Source organism: Lissotriton vulgaris, chromosome 4_1 (assembly GCF_964263255.1).
Source record: "Lissotriton vulgaris chromosome 4_1, aLisVul1.2, whole genome shotgun sequence".
Classification (NCBI taxonomy): Eukaryota; Metazoa; Chordata; class Amphibia; order Caudata; family Salamandridae; genus Lissotriton; species Lissotriton vulgaris.
In genome coordinates this window covers 135292419-135310617 of record NC_141691.1, presented here as the reverse complement: position 1 = coordinate 135310617, position 18199 = coordinate 135292419, and the positions used below count along the sequence as shown (strand labels likewise).

The following is an 18199-nucleotide window of genomic DNA, read 5'->3' as shown; positions in this document are numbered from 1 at the left end:
GCAGTCTTGCAGTTTCACTGTGATGGAATTGTTTTGACTTGTTAGCCATTACATACAATAAAAATCATACCCTTGAGGTGTTGGAGAGATGGACATAAGGTAGGGTAAGGTGCATACAAATGAAAATAAGCTTTTCAGAGCCAACAGGTCTGGCCTTGCTTGGCAAACTGATGTGGTGAGCATATGATTAATTTGTTTATTGCAAGAATGTGCCACTAAAAGAAAATATATTTTACTAGCGATGTTATTTAAAATAACAAGCCTTTCAGTGGTCTATGAATTTTGTTAGTTATTTGTGAATCAGACAGTAATAAATAAAAATCAATCACGACTTCACCACACACTCAAATCTGCAATGTTACAATGTCACTTTAATACCTCATAACAACTTTAAGGATACACAAAATCACCATTTAACTGGTCAACTAAACTTCAGACAAAATCAATAACTGTTATTTCAAGTTAATATAAGAATAACATATAATGAAAAAACGTACTTTTAGCTAACTTGTCTCTAAAGAGAAAGTATTTTACGTAAATGTGAACAATGTTCACAGGTTTTATGCAGTCAAAGTGTAGGGAGCCAATGGGAACATTGGGTTGAGCCACTGCCCTTTCTGCAGTGGTCGGCAGGAGCAAAAGTCCTTCTCTATGGATATAATGTATGATTTTTTGGGGAAAACCATAGTCTAATGAAACAGCTAAAAAGCTCATCTAAATGTCGTGGGGGAGCACATACATACAACATTTACATTGGAAGAGAAACTATTATTCTATTTTAATAGGAAACATCAAGGTTTCACTCAATGGTTGGCCATCCTAACACCAAAAAAAAAGATAAGAACATACATAAAATGAGCATCAATAAAATTAAAGAGAGAACAAGAATACACATAAATAAAGAACAGGTTAAACCACATATTCCACAAATATGTTAAAATGATTGGGAGGTCAATAAGCGTGAAGGCAAATCATAATGGGGAGTAAAGTTGAAAGGATTACAAGGCTTTTTTATTGAAACTTTATGTAGGAAGAGTTAACACGGATTTCCATAGTATTAGAACTCTAGACCTTGGAAGCAGTTCTTGAGAAGGATTAACTCACAGTTCTTTGTTCAAAGTTGACCTTTCCGTGACAAGGAAGTCGTAGGGCGCAAAGACAGTACAGAATGTTCCCAAGTTGTTTGTTGTCTCAAAAGGAGGGCTTTCCATAGGATATCGTTTTAATATTCCCCTGGATTTAAAGGGAAGCCATTGCGGTGTGATAAAGAAAGTAGTTGTATGGTCAAATAATTTAATTTCGGACACCAGTCTGACTGCTGCATGCAGGGCGACGTTTATGTGAGCAAACTGGACCTTGGGCATCCCAGACAGGAGAAAGCTGCCATACTATAACTTATTTTAAAAATAAATCTCCTATTGATTTTTTCTTTGTTGACACAACATACATTTCATTATATTTTAGGAATAACAATCAGTTTAAACTTAAAAAAATACACTGGTTTCATTGGCAAACATTACATTCTCACCCCTGCCACTCCAGCCCATCTTAGAAACATCAGCTTGTTACTCTTATCATTCACTCCTGCCTACTCCAAATTGAGCAAGTAATTTATCATTACCGGTGCATCAAATAAAAGTGCAATGTTTTATACAGCCCACTCCACCATATCCGTAACCCAGCTATTAGTGTTTTAGCCAGCACAATTGCTAGCAATAATACTGCAAAGTTCCCGTAATGTTTACTTGTTTTTGCTTCATAACAACACCTGCAACACTGCTTCATCATGAGTTCTGGGAGCCCACCTGTGCAATTCTTGAATCTACCGACCACCTTAGTCCAGAAACCCTGGACTGCAGGATATTTCCATGTGACATGTATGTAATTCGCTGCCTCATCATGACATCTATGTCATTATAACAATCGCCCAGATAAATCCTGGTTTAATCAGTGTCAAATAAGTCATATGGGCATAGTGGTATCATGTCTGAGAGCTACAACAATTTAGAGTACTGCGTGATTTTGGCCTAAATCGCGCAGTACTATAAATTGTTTTCGCTCTCTGACAGACTTGCCCCAACTCTTGGTCTCAAGGCCGTTCAACTAGATTAAGCTGCCATTTCTCCTGACCCTTTAAACCTATATTTAGTGTATCTGATCTGATTGCTGTATCCATGTTGGTTAATAATTTCCACTTTGCACCAATGATTGACATTATTTGATTTGGCTCTGTGGCCTCATAGAATGTAGGCCAGCTCCTCCTAGCAGTACTAACTATTTGAGCATATTGCAGAAAAGAGTCCCTTCCTACTCCGAATTGCACTTGTGCTTCTTTAAACAAAAAGAATCTATTCCCTGGCTATAGAAAAGCAAGTATCACACATTCGCGTTTCCAACAGACCACCAATATATCTCTTGCTTTTTGTGTGAATAGTCGAACACTGCATATTTGCATGTTATTCCCAAAGGGCGAATGTTTCATAATATTCTTGAGTAGTTTGTCCCATGTTACACATACATGTTTAATTACACATGGCATAGGAGTACAGACATTTCAGCCCATCATCAATATGTCTTGTAGTGGAGTATGCTCATGTCGGGAAACAGCCATTACAACGCAACTTTCACAACGTACTACCATTACAACGAAACTTTTACAACGCAGGATCCATTACAACGCATGCCATTACAACGCAGATGCTATTACAACGCATGCCATTACAACGTAAGTATGGGTAAGTATTTAATTTAATTTTAACCCCTACACTATCCAACACTTACCCTACTATTACAACCCGCCGGGAGTTAGAATAGTAATTTTAACCCCTACACTATCCAACATTTACACTACTAATTCATTCCCATTAATTAAAATTAAAAAAAAATACTTACCCATACTTACGTTGTAATGGAATGCGTTGTAATAGCATCTGCATTGTAATGGCATGCATTGTAATGGCATGCGTTGTAATGGCATGCGTTGTAAGAGATCCTGCGCTGTAAAAGTTTTTTTGTAATGATATGCGTTGTGAAAGTATGCATTGTAACGTCATACATCCGCTCATGTCACCCTTTTACCCAAGTCTTATCACAGTTGTCTTCGTCATCTAACCATTGCGCCATATACCAAATCCAAAATGTCGAGTCACCTTCTGCCCCATTCCTCCTTTAGGGTTCTTAACTTTAACCCGGCGTCTTTATCTTGCTTAAATCATATTCCCCAACTTTGATCAAGTTCCATAAATGCATTCTCTGGCACCACAGAGATCGACCTTTGGAGAACACAGAGACAATGTGGTAAAAGCACCATTTTAGCCAAGGATACGCTGCCCATTGCTGATAGTGGGAGTGCACTTAATTGTGGTTATCAGACCAGTAAGCAACCTTTTTATTATTTTTTGTCTTCTGGCTGCTTCATCATCGGAAAGTCGAAATCCCAGGTATCGAAAATCTGTTGTTACTAAAGAAAAGCGCAGGTCCTGCAGCATCTCACCTGACAGCCATCTAAGCCCCCGCCCGGTCGAAGAGTTTAGTTTTACTTTGATTAATATTCAATCCTGATACTTCCCTGTATTCTGCGAAAATATGCAATAGGATAGGAGTGGAATAAATCATATTGCAAAGGTACACATTGCATTATCCACGTTTAATGAAACTTCATGAGTATTGGTTCCCACCTGGGCTCATCAGTTTTCAGACACCATGTTTAGTTTGCACGCCACCAGTGACTCAACAGCTGGTGTAAATCATAAGGGGACACGTGGCACCCCTGTCTTGTCTCGCTCTCCATGTCCATGCTTTCTGTGATTATACAAATACAAGGAGATGATGGACGGAGCGCTGAAACTTTTCAGACACTCACTCCCAGTCACAGATCTGGGTTGAATCCATCATCCTTCTTTAGCTCACTTCGCCACTTCAGTTTAGACCCAGCTATATGCAAATCAATCTTGACCCTGTGCCTCATGGGAACTTTCCAGCCCAAAATGCCAAGCCAGGTCTTCCTCAAGCAGAAACAAGCATCCTGGGACCCTTTTCGGGGTAACACCCCCATCAGCCAAGCAAGCTTGAATCCAGTGGCAAAGTGAGCAAGGAACCCACGTCAGGGCATACCCTGCCAACTTAGGGCGAACAAAGCAAACACAAGGAGATGATGGATGGAGTGCTGAAACTTTTAAGACACTCACCCCTAGTCACAGATTTGGGTTGAATCCATCATCGTTCTTTAGCTCACTTTGCCACCTCACTTCAGACCCAGCTATATGCAAAACAGTCTTCCCCTGTGCCTAATGGAAACAGTCCAGCCTGAACTGCCAAGCCAGGTCTTCCTTGAACCAGAAACAAGCATCCTGGGACCGGTTTTGGGGTAAAACCCCTCAACAGCCAGGCTAGCTTGAACCCAGCGGCAAAGTGCACAAGTGACCCACGTGTGGGCATACCCGGCATGCCTTAGTGTCCCAGAGTGAGTAAATGTAAACCAGGGCCATCTTATGGCACGTGGACTGGCAGCACCTGAGCCGCTTAAAACATTGTATATGACAGGTGAAGGTGATCTGGAGCTCAGACTGTCCACAGACCCTGAATATCGCTGGGATAGTCCTTGATGACCTGTGGACGGACTCTGGATGAGGCCTTATATCAATTGGCCGCTCTATGCATCCTATTTTGCCGGGGCACCTTGGTCCCCCTCATCATGGAGGCAGTTAGTTCTATTGGTGGGTCTCAAACTCCACAACGCGTGGAATCGGACAGCATTCGGAAGCTGTGAGTGAACTGTAGACTGTACCTTGCTGAACTCTTGCCTTCTGAGGATTGAGGTTCAACACAGTCTTTCTGGGCTCCAAGATGACACATGCCTATTATTGGGACCAGGACCAACCCTTAAGAGGCCAATTGCACAGACCTGGGGGGTTATTTTATCACAGTGATATTCCCCCTCCCACCATACCACAAGCCGATCGACCACATGGAGACACTGGGGTATGACCCTCACTCTCGTTTAGCATTTCTGATCCCTGTTTACTGCACAGGGGCTTCTTGCCTCCTCCTTAGGTGTTCTGAATGGTGTTGGGCAGGTCAATCCCTGAATTCCCTCCTCACAGTGAGGTGACTGTCCATAACTGATACAGACGTGAGTATGCACAGACTCCCACTACAATCAAAGGTCTACTCTCCACCCCACACTTCATGCCTTGCTTTAACTCCATAGATAACTTCTACTCACGAATGTCTTTGTTGGCTGGCTAAGGAAGGGCCTACGGACACAAATAGATTCCGCCATGTCGTAGGTTATATTGGATTCAATCACGAGAGAGGTATCTGACACAAGTTATCTGTCTGTCTACAGTCAATGGAGCAGAGATGATTTCAGAGATAAAGTCCAACTGTGCTGACAAATCTGCCTTTCACTCCAGACTTGACTCTGCGGAGTACCTTTATTACTCTCTGGAATGAATTGGTCAGTCTCCAAAGGGAGATCTGGTCCTTTCACAAGTCCAGGACATCTGGTCATTGCAACAAGTCCAGGAGATCTGGTCCTTGCACAAGTCCAGGAGATCTGGTCCTTCTTCAAGTCCAAGAGTTGTGGTCCTTGCACAAGCCCAGGAGATGTGGTCCTTGCACAAGTTCAGGAGATCTGGTCCTTGCACAGATTCAGGAGATCTGGTCCTTGCACATGTCCAGGAGATCTGGTCCTTGCACAAGTCCAGGAGATGTGGACCTTGCACGAGTCCAGGAGATGTGGTCCTTCCCCAAGTCCAAGAGATGTGGTCCTTGCACAAGTCCAGGAGATGTGATCCTTGCAGCAGTCCAGGAGATGTAGTCCTTGCACAAGTCCAAAAGATGTGGTCATTTCACAAGTCCCAGAGATCTGGTCCTTGCACAAGTCCAGGAGATCTGGTTCTTGCATGAGTCCAGGAGGTGTGGTCCTTGCATGAGTCCAGGAGGTGTGGTCCTTTCACGAGTCCAGGAGATCTGGTCCTTGCACGAGTCCAGGAGATGTGGTCCTAGCACGAGTCCAGGACATGTGGTCCTTGCACAAGTCCAAAAGAAGTGGTAATTTCACAAGTCCAGGAGATGTGGTCCTTGCAAGAGTCCAGGAGGTGTGGTCCTTTCATGAGTCCAGGAGATCTGGTCCTTGCACGAGTCCAGGAGATGTGGTCCTAGCACGAGTCCATGACATGTGGTCCTTGCACAAGTCCAGGAGATCTGGTCCTTGCACAAGTCCAGGTGACGTGGTCCTTGCACGAGTCCAGGAGATGTGGTCCTTACACAAGTCCAGGAGATGTGGTCCTTGCACAATCCAGGTGATGTGGTCCTTGCACGAGTTCAGGAGATATGGTCCTTAAACAAGTCCAGGAGATGTGGTCCTTGCACAAGTAGGATTTGCATTTCGAGGACAGGAGTTGATGGAACAGTGACAGGATTTCCATGGTCCAAAGGCCGAAAATCAAAGGGGCATGACGTATTTCCTAGGAAAGTTGCTTCCCGCGTTTCTGGGAGTACGCTACTCACCCGCATAGGAGTTTCTTAAGGCTCATAGGATACATCTGGCATTCCCTGAAGGCGGGCGCCCCAATGCCATTCTGAGATGTCCCCTTCGCCATCAACAGGCAGATAACTCTAGCAACGTAACAGCTTCAGAATCCATTTTTCAACAAATGGGAGGCTATTCATCCCAGCACACTTTTCAAAGGAAACGAGCATGTGTGTTGTGATTGTATTCTATGTAAAAGCAAATAAAAATGTATATATATATACATATATATATACCAAAAAAAATGCTGCCATCATGGACTGACTGCGGGGGATGCTTTATTTCTGCAAAAATCACAGTACAGGCAACGTGCTAGCTGTGGGCCTCAGTATGAGTTTCTTGAGGAAAACAAAAAAGAAATCTGTGAAACGCTGATACTCATCTCACTCACTGGTAGTTGCCTGGCCTGCATTCCAGTCCATTGTTTTGTGTGCCTCTACCTCAGGCAGGAACCAGTGCAAATCAGCTATGGATTCACCCTATTTGATCAGGACCAAAAATGATTTGAATATGGCTGGCCTCTGTCTAGAGTGGTGTAGTGGGCAAAGACACAAGAAACTGTAATGCTACAAAGTGTATAGATGCCAAACCTTCGGCAGGGCGGACTCTAGGGCGGTACGATCCGTCCAGCTGCACCTGGCCTGTGCTTGGGGGAGGTCGCTGTATATAGAAATATCTTGCGGGTTTAAAAGTACTTGTTGCAGAGTTTCTTGCATGTCTAGACGTTTTCGAGCAACAATAAAATTGCCAAGATAGCTCAAGTAATTATTTTTGTGCTGGAGTGAGATCTGAGTTTTGTCTAGAGGCAGTTTTGACTCCTTATAAGGTAGTGCAGTGAGTTAATGTGCCTGCTGCAACAAACGTGTACCATGCAGAGCACAGAACTGCATTTATGTGGATAGCTCAGTGGGTTACTGCTTTCGTCACAGAGATCCTTTTGTTACTTGCAGTTCATAAATTACAATGTTAATATGGCACAATGTGTGTGACCTACGAACTGTCACCAAAGAGATGCATGGTATATGAGGGTGACCAGATTTCGAGAAGCAAAAACTGTAAAAGTTGGACTAAAGACTTTAGCCTTTTTGATATAGGTTAGAACGTTATGGTTTATCTCCAGTCTTCCATTACCGTAATGTTGCTAAAAAGGGTTCGTTTGTGAGAGAGGGGCTATGGAGTGATCAGGGGCACTGTTGGAGGGTGGTAGTGAGAACATCTCTGGAAAAGGAGGGGGGGCACCACAAAAGTTAATTGCACTGGGCTCCACCAGCCCTAATGCCGCCCCTGCCCTCCCGGTTTAGAGGTAGACTACTATAGATTTTAATCGTAATCTCTCGTCTCCTGATTCTTGGTCGCAGAAATCTAATTTTGACTAACCTTCTGGTGACGGACAAGGCAGCTCGGAAACACATGTCTAATCTCTGCCAAGTAATTGTCAGCCTGGTAGCTTAAGCCCACCCTAAAGACAGATACGAGGCTGTATATGTTTAAATGTGGGGGATGGGCGGGCTCAGGGGTGGGAACTGAAGAAGGGCATTCAGTGCCTACCCAAGCACTTTCTGCGCCTCCATGTGGCGGGAGTCAGCCCGCAGAGACAATGACTGGTCTAACTCATCGGAGTTTAGGGCCGGCTCTAGGGGCATATTATCAAGGGGGTTTATCTCCGCTTTTTTGGCTTTAAAAGCCAAGAAAGCAGAGATAGAAGTATCTCCCGATTACCTAGCTGTCGCTAACACCAGTTAGTGACAGCTAGTAGGAGATAGCGACCATCTTGGGCCCCACTTTGCATGTCAGTGATATTTATCACTAATGACATGCAAAGTGGGCGTGCCAAGATGTTAGCGACTGGAAACAGTCGCTAACATCGCTATTTCCTATTACCAACTTTTGGAGATATTCGCGCTAAGCGCGAATATCACCAAAAGCTAACACCTGCCCTGAGCAGTTCTTAGCCATGTTATCCAATGGGAGGTGGACAACATGGCTAAGAGCATTAGCTCGCTAATGCATGAATATCGCTGACTTTTCAGCGATATTCATGCATTGCGGCCAATTTTTATCGCATTTGCGATAAACCTTGTTAATACCAAGGTTTATCTGCGATAAAAATCGCCGCAGCTAGGCGATCATTTTTTCACACTAACCAAGCAATAGCGATAATTATCGCTATTCCTTGGTAATATGCCCCCTAGTGCGGTGCGATCAGTGCCACCGCACCGGGCGTTGACTTGGGGTGGGGTTGTCATATTCACAAGTAAATAATCATTTTAAAAGCACCTGCTGCCGTGTTCCTATCCTTCAGCAAATATCAGGCAACAATTAAAATGTAAAGATAACTCCTGTGTAATCGTCTTCGTGGAAAGAAAAGGAGCTTTGTCTAGTGGAAGTGTTGACTCTTCCTAAGGTAGTGCAGAGGGTTAAAATGCCTGCTGCTAAGAATGTGTACCATGCAGATAAGAAAGTGCATATAATGGAAATAGGTCAGTGGTTTACAGCTTCTGTAAGGGAGCTCCTTTTGTTACTTGTGGTTTATAAGTCAAAATCCAAATACAGAACATTGAGCTATTAACTGTCATCAAAGACCTACATGCAAAGTGCAAAGTAAATGTTAGTGTTATATATTTTTTTTTTGCCAAGTCTTTCATTATACTAATCTTGCCAAAAGGGTTCATTTGGGTAGAAAACAATTCTTATTATTAAAGAGAACCCTTAACAATGATATGTTTTAAATTCTGAATGTGTGCTTTTCCAGAATAAGGTCTCTTAAACTATATTGCCTACCAGTATCGATGACATGTTACTCATACACTACACCAATCCTGTCTGATGTAACAATTCCTATACTCTGATTTATACACATATGATTTTCTCTGTGCAATGTGTGTGTGATGTAAAGTGCTCTGACACCTTACACTGGTATGAGTGGTGCTTTAAAACTAAATGGATCTCAGAGACAGTGGTTATGGAGACTTGAGGGGCACTGTTAAAGGGTGGTAGTGCAGGAATCCATGGCAGAGGTGGGTATTGGGGGGGTGCCATCAAACATTGTCGCACAGGGCGCCACCAGTGTTAAAGCCGGCCCTGTCGGAGTAGATGTGAGTTTCATGTGTGGAAAACTACCTACAGCTTGGTTGTGAATACCCACACATCTACGAGTGTGTAGGCTCTATGTGCATTTTGTAGGGTCTCCTTCCACAGCCCCCCCCCGCTCCTACGTGTACAAATTCAGGGAGTGCACCTTACTGCCGGGTATTCTGTCTTTTGAGATTCCACCTCCCCTGATTCTATCAATCAGAGTGTAGAATTTACTGTCGCGAGCTGTTATTGCGTGCGCCTAGAGGCAGCCTGTTGTTGTAGTGAGCTATCTAAATGCCATCCTTCAGTCACCTCTGATGAATTTAGTCCCACCCAAGAGGTCTGTGAATCAACCCTATATTTCTTCTGCTGTATCAGCCTTTCGCCTTTCTCTGATGCATGTCTTTGCATAATTGCAGCAAACGCAAGGCTCTCTGTCTTTTGTATGCGTTCTGCCCAGCAATTAACCCCACCCACGCCTGAGCACTCTAGATAAATCCCATTCAAGCTGTCTCTCTGTTATCGACCTTTTCATGCAACACTTTAGCGTGCATCTGCTTCTGTTGTAAATGTCTGCGTTGTTCTTTAGTGTGAGAGACAGATTTGTAATGTACCAGCCCATCAAACATCTTTCTTAATTGAGGTTTTGGAAAGGCACACAAGAGCTGTGAGTAATCGTGTTTGTGAACTTGTAGAAAGGGGTAATAGATATAAGATGAGGGCCCAAACACCCCACCCAGCCCCGGATGCCTGCCAGATTACAGCTTGGAATTGCAAATATGACCCTTTTTGTTGGGGCGGGGTAAAAATAGCACCAAGAACACAGACCACCAATTGTGGTTATCTGGTCGCCCTGGACCAGGTTAAAGCTAATAATTCCAGCCGACTGCGATGGAGCGCAGTCCAAATACACGGACCCGCTTCGTCCCAGTGACGAGTTTACCTTCTAACGGAATCCACTTCCACAAGAGGATCTCAGTGGGCACTTCACCCTGGCATTGCATTGGTTGTCAGCGTGACGAGCTTGGCACCGATCGGAACTTCGTTTTGGTGAGAAACGTTGCAGTTGTTTTCAACTTAATGTGCACCATATGGGTGAAGCCCGGAGATGTAGCCAGGAAGGTCAGGTCGGCTGTTGGATGCAGGTCCTGCATCCGCCACAGTGAAGTCCACTCACGTTTGCGAGATGACCAGGAATGTGTTTTTTTTTTTCAACACAAATGGACCAGAACATCTGTTTTTTTAACTGGAGTCCAATTCTTGCAGTTTACAGGTAGGAGGAGTACATTTTGACTCTAGCCACCAGTCCAGGACCTGGAAGGCACCTCTTGGAGGCCAGTAATCACTCCAGCAGAGGCCAGTAGCAAGGTCCAGGCAGGTCCAGTTGGTGCTGGTCACCCTGGAAGTTGCAGGGAAGGCCTCTCAACACTTCTTGTGTCCCTGTAGTTCAAACAGGTCAGCCAACTGGCCCTAGGAGTCACTTCTGGGATCCTAGGTTCAAGGCAAGCAGGTCTAATCTTCCTTCTTTAGACAGCAGGGCAGTCCTTCTTCTAAATCTTCTCAGGACCAGTAAAGTTCTGATTCTAGGTTCTGGAGTTGCCAGTTTTACACCCAGTGCCAGACTGTTTGTATGGGCAATTCCTGAACTACTCCCTAACTAGTTCTGACTACTTATTCCGTCTTCCCTGTTTTGGCTCTAACCTGGTTAGGGGGACAAGGGCCGGACTGGTGTCGGGTTGTTTTGAAGTGTAATCAGGCCAGGGCACAACTTCTCCCCAGCCATCTTGCCAAGATGATCCGCTCCCTTTACACCCAGTCTCCTTTTTTCCCCTATGTGGAAAAAATACCTATCATACCACAGGGGAATCATTAAGAGTAATGTGGCCCGGGACACTGCAGAAAGAATGTATGACGTTACCACGCATACTATTACCACGCATACCATTACAATGCGGTATTTACAACGCATACCGTTACAACGCATAGCGCTTTGAGGTGCTGGATAGTGGAAAGTATAATTTTATATTCCAACTCCAGTCCCCGTGGTTGTGATGGTATGTGTGGTAATGCCTGCGTTGTAAGTGTAGTGCGTGGTAAAAAATGCGTGGTAAACATTGTATACCCTGCAGAAAGGCCCATTTGGTATAGGCTTTTATGCCAAAAGTGGTATTTTCAGAATAGTAACCTAAAATCCAGCTTGATCACTAAAGATGATTTAAAATTACAATTCAAATGAGTGGAAGAAGTATTTTTCTATCTGTCCCAAACTGAAGTTATCACATATTAAACGTAATAAGGTACAATAGTGTTAGTCTACGTGAGTTAACCATGGTACAGTGAAATATGACTTTAAGAATTATTTACTGTTAGTAAATAAAAAACGTAATTACACATGTCCTACCCTTTAAATAATATGTGCCCTGCTCTATGGGTCGTTAGAGCCTACCATAGGAGTGACTTATAAGTATTAAAAAGGAAGGTTTAGGCCTGGCAAAAGGTTTATTTTGCCAGGTCGGAATGGCAGTTTTAAACTGCACTACAGGGTGCATTGCCAGGCTCGAGACATGTTTTCCAGTGCTAGTTTAGTGGGTGGCATTTAAATTACAGGCCCTCGGTACATGTAGTACCACTAACTAAAGCTTTGGAACTAAATTAAATGGATCAATCTGGTGTATGTCTATTTTACCATTTTTAGAAGGGAGAGCCCAATCACTCTACCACTGGTTAGCCGGAGTAAAGTGTGCAGAGTCCTAAAGGCCAAAAAAAGCAGGTTCAACAAAGAAAGGCAAAAACCGGAGGCTACCCTGCAAAAAGGGGCAGGTCCAACACATGTGTTAATAAACTAAGCAAGAAAAGCACCTGAATGTAAACCTGCTCACTGCAGAAAGGCCCCTCTCCTCAACAGACTGTTGCTTTATCTCAAAGCTTCTAAATAAGATCTTACCCGAACAAATATGGCACCTAGGACAGATCACACAATACCAAAGATGCTGCTGCACAAACCAACAATAGAGGATCAAAGGCAGGGCAAAAGCTTGGGCCTCCATCTTAAAAATAGGAATAACAAATGTATTTTTTTTTGCTTTAGCTGCTAATGACCACTGATATGTTTTCAAATTAGAATTTGTTCATACACTTCAAAATTACAGATAGTTTTTTTACGTTATTACTTTTAAATATTATTATTTAACACTGTATCCTGCAAGTGGAATTTCATTTTTATACCACTGCAGCTTTTGCACACTTTCGCAATGGAATTTCCTTAAAAGTAGTTGAGCCAGCTGGAGTTTGCCAAATCAGTGCCAAGCAGGCAGAGGCAGCTCGCCCTTATGGGTATCGTGCTCCACCTTCGATTTGTGCCAATGTTTTATTACACTAATAGTGAATAATAGATTTTAATTCACTAATAGTGTAATAAAAATGGAACACCAGGAGCTACAAAAAGATCTTCAGTGGCAGGTGTTGTAAGTAAAAAACTGTATTTAATTTATGTTGTATGCATGCTTGTGGGTTAGTGTATTTGTGTGCAAGAGAGCGCATGTTTGTGATTGTATGGAGCATGGGTGTGTGAGTGAAAGTGAGGGGAGAGTCATTTGCAGGTAGTGAGTGAGAATCAGTGGCAGGTAGTGAGTAAGAATAAGTGAGATTGAGTGTCAGTGAGTATGAGTGAGTCAGTATGAGTGACAATAAGAGTGACTGTACATGTGTGAGAAAGAATGAGTGAGTGTTATAGTGAATGTGAGTGAGAGTGATTATAAATGAAGGAGAGAAAATGAGTGAGAGAGAGTAAGGGAGAATGACAGAGTTAGTGTAAGTGAATATGAGTAAGTATGATTGTGTCAGAGTAAGAATGAGAGCGAGTTAGAGTGCGTGCAAGATAGTAAGAATAAATGAGTGCACGAGAGACTGAACGATGGACATGAGTGAGAATGAGCGTGAACGAATGAATGTAAGTGAGTGTGAGTGAGTGAGTGAAAATGTGATGTTATGCTTGCTAATCTGCCATTGACCCTGACTTACCAAAAGTCATTTTTGGCTAATAGAGACAACCATGAAAACAATTCTACCTCTGGCACACTGGCAGCAATTGTTAGCATGACAGGCACCGGTGAAAAATACTGGTACTGGCATGCAGGATGTAAATTTGGCATAATAGGCACCCATGGGAATATACTGGCAGACTTGAGGAAATTGTTGGCATGGGAGCACGCATGACAAAATGCCGGTGCTGGCTCATTGGAGATACTTCTTGGCATATATAGAGGGGGCAAACATGGCAAATTCTGGCCCATGTGTACTAGAGGTAATTTGACATAAGGGTAACCTAAGGTATATGATGACATTAATTTTAAAATTCTGTCACTGGGATATAGCAGATTATTTTTAGGATAATGGGGCACACGTTGCATGTGAGGGGCACCCCTGAGGGAATGATGGGAGATGATTTTTGACAAAAGGGTGCATCCATAGCATATTCAGAAAACAATAGGGTGAACTCCTCAAAAGCTTCATGTTTCATTTGCTTGGCACACCTTGAAAGAAATTGAATAAGAATGAGTGCCCTTCCCTAAGCTCTCCCTGAGGAAAAAAAAACAACCATTACTCAACTAGAACCAGGGCATATCGTGTTTTCAAAGAACATGATTTTCTCATTAGTGATATGATTAATATAAAAATCTAAATTGAACAATGACCGTATAATAATATTATGTTCACAACACAAAGCAATAAGGAGCCATCACCCAACGCATATAGTCATTATTATTTTTTATAATGCAAGTGCACCGTCTCTCATTGAATTTATATTATTATATTCATCATATCACTAAAACACTTTCCAAAGCTCTGGCATTTTAACAAAAATATGTGAAAATTCTGCTTTTGAATAGACTATTTGGTCCCATTTTTCTCAGTGGAAGAACCCTCCCCACCCCCTCCCCTAAGCTCACCTAGAAGAGGTCTTGCTCACTACAATTCAGGGTAAGTATTGCATCCCACTACTTTCAAAATTCATGTCACCACCCTACTATACGTGGCTTCTCAAATGGCCACTTGTCTGTGTTGTGTTATAATAATCACGCAGTCATTACAGAACTTCAGTGAAGTCAATTATTGCAATGACTTTAGTATTAAGGGCGTGTGACACAGCTTCCGGTGGCAATTTAGGGTCATAGGACATATGATATCACTTCTTGTGATGTCATTAAGGTCAAAGAGTGTGTGATGTCACTTCTGCTACCCATGGCATTTTGGTGATTTGACGTCCATGTATATGAACACCTGAGACCAGGGAGTTTGTAAATTCAGAAGATTACAAATAAAAGACCTTGACTAGTAAACATCTGCACAGGGGTGAACTTCGGCCATACTGGTACTGAATGTTAAGCGCTTGAAGGCACTCTAACCAGCACACCAAGAAGTGCACAGAGTCATAACCGATTTATTTTTAGTATTTTGTACTTCTAACAATAATAAAAGAAAATCCTTCCTCCATACACAGTGGAGTCTGCCCTTATTGATTAAACCCTGGGTTAACTGTTGCCAGTTCTCTTTGCAAACGCCTCTTCAGGCGATGAAAAACACATTATTTCTTAGGTAAAATAGGAGCTGCCTGAAACAGTCTTTAACATTTTGAAAATGTCTCTCCTTCTCGCTTTAATGGTTTCTTAATATTGCATTTATGCTTTTTTACAGATGCTAAAGTGAGCTTACACCAGAGACATGCCGTTGGTGAAAAGAAATATTGAACCCCGGCACTTGTGCCGAGGGACTGTGCCAAATGGGGTCACCAGCGAACTCGAGTGCGTCACGAACAGCACCCTGGCTGCCATCATTAAACAGCTGGGGAGTCTCAGTAAGTTACCCTTAGTGGAGACATTTTATCTCAATTATCTATTAAAAGTAGTGAACTGCAAATACTGTTGCTTTTTTAATTTTGAAATCCAGACTAGCAAAATTGGATTTTGTCATTTATATTATTGGTTCAATGAGATATAACAAACTTATGAAGACATTAGCATTTTTGAATATGGGTTGAATATGCGCACACACTCTCTCTCTCTCTCTCTCTCTCTCTCAATATATATATATATATATATATATCTATATATATATATATATATATCTATATCTATATATATATATATAGATATATATATATATATATATATATAAAAATATATTACCTACTGGCGATCGCCAGTAGGTAGTTATAGTTAGGACCTAGTTTAAAGGAAATCCACAACATTCTATTGGGAATAACTTTGGCGCCGGTTGAAGAATCTTCGCAAATTTCTCAAAGAAGATGGCCCGCTCTGCTCCGCTCCTTCCCTGAAAGTTTTGAGGGGATTTGTCAAGTGGGGGCTGAGAAAAAAGGGGGCTCCCAAAACGTGTTTTTCCCATGTTATTTTCCATAGGACGATTAGACACGGCTACAGCCCGAACTGCTGAACGGAATTACAAGAAATTTGGCAAAATGGTAGAGTCTGATTCGCAGATCACGCTTTTGCTTAAATGGTGTAAATCCCTCCAGTAGTTCCTGAGAAAATCAAAAGAAAAAAATATATATATCTAGGAGCACGCAGCGTGCACGCACCCTGCGGGCCCCGGGCGAGCACCGTGCGCGTACGGTGCGTGTATCGGGTGTGCGCGAGCGGAATTCTGATTTGCTGTTAGACATCTGTCAACATTCCAATCTGTCGAAACCAGAAAGTCTTGGCCACCATTTTGTGTGTCCAAGGCAGAAGAGAGCCAAAAACATAAGTGGGGAACGTGAAAAAGGGGCAGGGTAGAGACTCCCTGACCCCCTAGGCCTTCTCAGGGGGTCCCTGAAGGACCCCAAATGCCCCCCAATTTTTTTTTTAAATCACGGGGTACGTGCACGGTGCACGCACCCGTATGCGCACGGTGCGCGTACGTCAGCAAAAAAATACAGTTAAATAACTAGTTAGAGTGTTTAGACGTTGGTTGGCTCTAAAATGAGCCGTTGTGTTCATTGAGTGTTTTTTGTACCTACAATTAGGTACCGATGAAGAGTCTAAAGTTCAAGAGGAAGACTCTGTTCCCCTCATCTGTGAAATGTACACCGTCTCCTCTATAAATGCCTTGCATGTTGTAACGCAAGTTGTTGTGGTATATAAAACCCATACCATAGTCTCTGAGGAAAGCAGAAACAGACTTATTCACATGTTTCCTTGCTTTCTCAATCTGCGGACAATATTGGTTGGACCAGTTCCATTTTTGCCTTTAGAATATAGAAAGGCAGTTTGTACAAAAAGTGACATCAATTGCCCAAAGGCGTCCTTTAAAAGCATTTCCAGCCTACCCCAGTCAAAAGACCTAGGTCATTGCCACCACAGTGCCCAATTATGAGGTCAGGGTGTGGGAGATGCAAAAAGGATTTTACCAATGGCATCAATTGGTGACATCTCAATCCTCTCTGGCCAATCCACATAAAATCCACATTTGGTAAATGAAGGTTGAGAAACCATCTATTTGCTGCATACCTTTCACTCCAGAAAATATAGCTGTGTCTCACAATCCACACTCTAAGCATCTTGAAAGGAGATCTGGTTGTACTCAGATGGGCTCTGGAAATGAAATGGCAGTTTGAAAAGTAGGAGTTAAGAAAAAAATGTGGATGAGATTCAGTGCACTTGAAAAAAAAGAAATGATTGGTGGTTTCTGAAAATTCAACATTGAAAACGAGGGTGCACAGCTGTACTCACTATAACTCGCAGGCCCGCAATCCACTGCTGATGATGTCACATATTACATAATTCATGACATGGTCAGTGATATCACCAACAGGAACAACATGGGGAACGAACCACACGGAACAAGACCTACCGTTGGTAAGGGATACACCTACCACCAATCCTATTGTCAATATCTCGCAGTATACATTAAATGAACATGAAGTACGTGCACTGAGTAGAGGACTATCATATGTCCCGACCAGTACACCTGACCCCTTCACAGTCCGTACGGAATTGTTTAAATTCTTCAGAAAGGTCAGACTTAAATATTTCTTTAGGAAAGGGGACCGTATAAGAATCCTTCACATACCGGCTTGAGGATCCCATCTACCTTTGTGCCCCCATCGTGTACAATGACTAGTAAAATCTTAGCATATGAAGCAGTTGTATGGAGAGACGTCAACTCAACTCTACTCAATCGTACCTACACCAAACATAACACCAGCAGAATTGAAAAAAACGCCCTTCAATCACTGGCGAACAACACGGAGGTTGTGATCAAACCTGCCGATAAGGGTGGAGCAATTGTTATCCAAGACGTCAAGAAGTACGAGTCTGAAATCCAATGACAGTTAACAGATGGGATCAGCTATCAGAAATTGCGTTCTGACCCCTCACACGCAATAGCCCGCGAGATCTTGGAAATAACCCAATTAGGATTTGACCAAGGTTTTCTTTCCAAAACCGAATTTGAATTTCTCAATCAGCAACATCCTCGTCTGGCAACTATTTACACACTGCCTAAAATCCATAAGGATATGACTGACCCACCTGGACGTCCAATTGTTTCAGGATGCGGTTCTATATTAGAACCACTCGGACGATATATTGA

At 42.8% G+C, this 18199-nt stretch overlaps 1 protein-coding gene across 3 annotated transcripts in view; it reads left to right on the top strand.

Moving 5' to 3' along the window:
• The window catches only part of LOC147718475 (actin-binding protein WASF3-like), a 534745-nt gene that overhangs the window by 291179 nt on the left and 225367 nt on the right, over window positions 1-18199 (top strand). For all 3 annotated transcript variants that reach the window (XM_086918398.1, XM_086918396.1, XM_086918397.1), the window contains one exon: window positions 15305-15464. In XM_086918398.1, the coding sequence (XP_086774524.1) occupies window positions 15332-15464 (133 nt within the window). In that variant the 5' untranslated portion in view covers window positions 15305-15331. The remainder of the gene's footprint in view (window positions 1-15304; window positions 15465-18199) is intronic.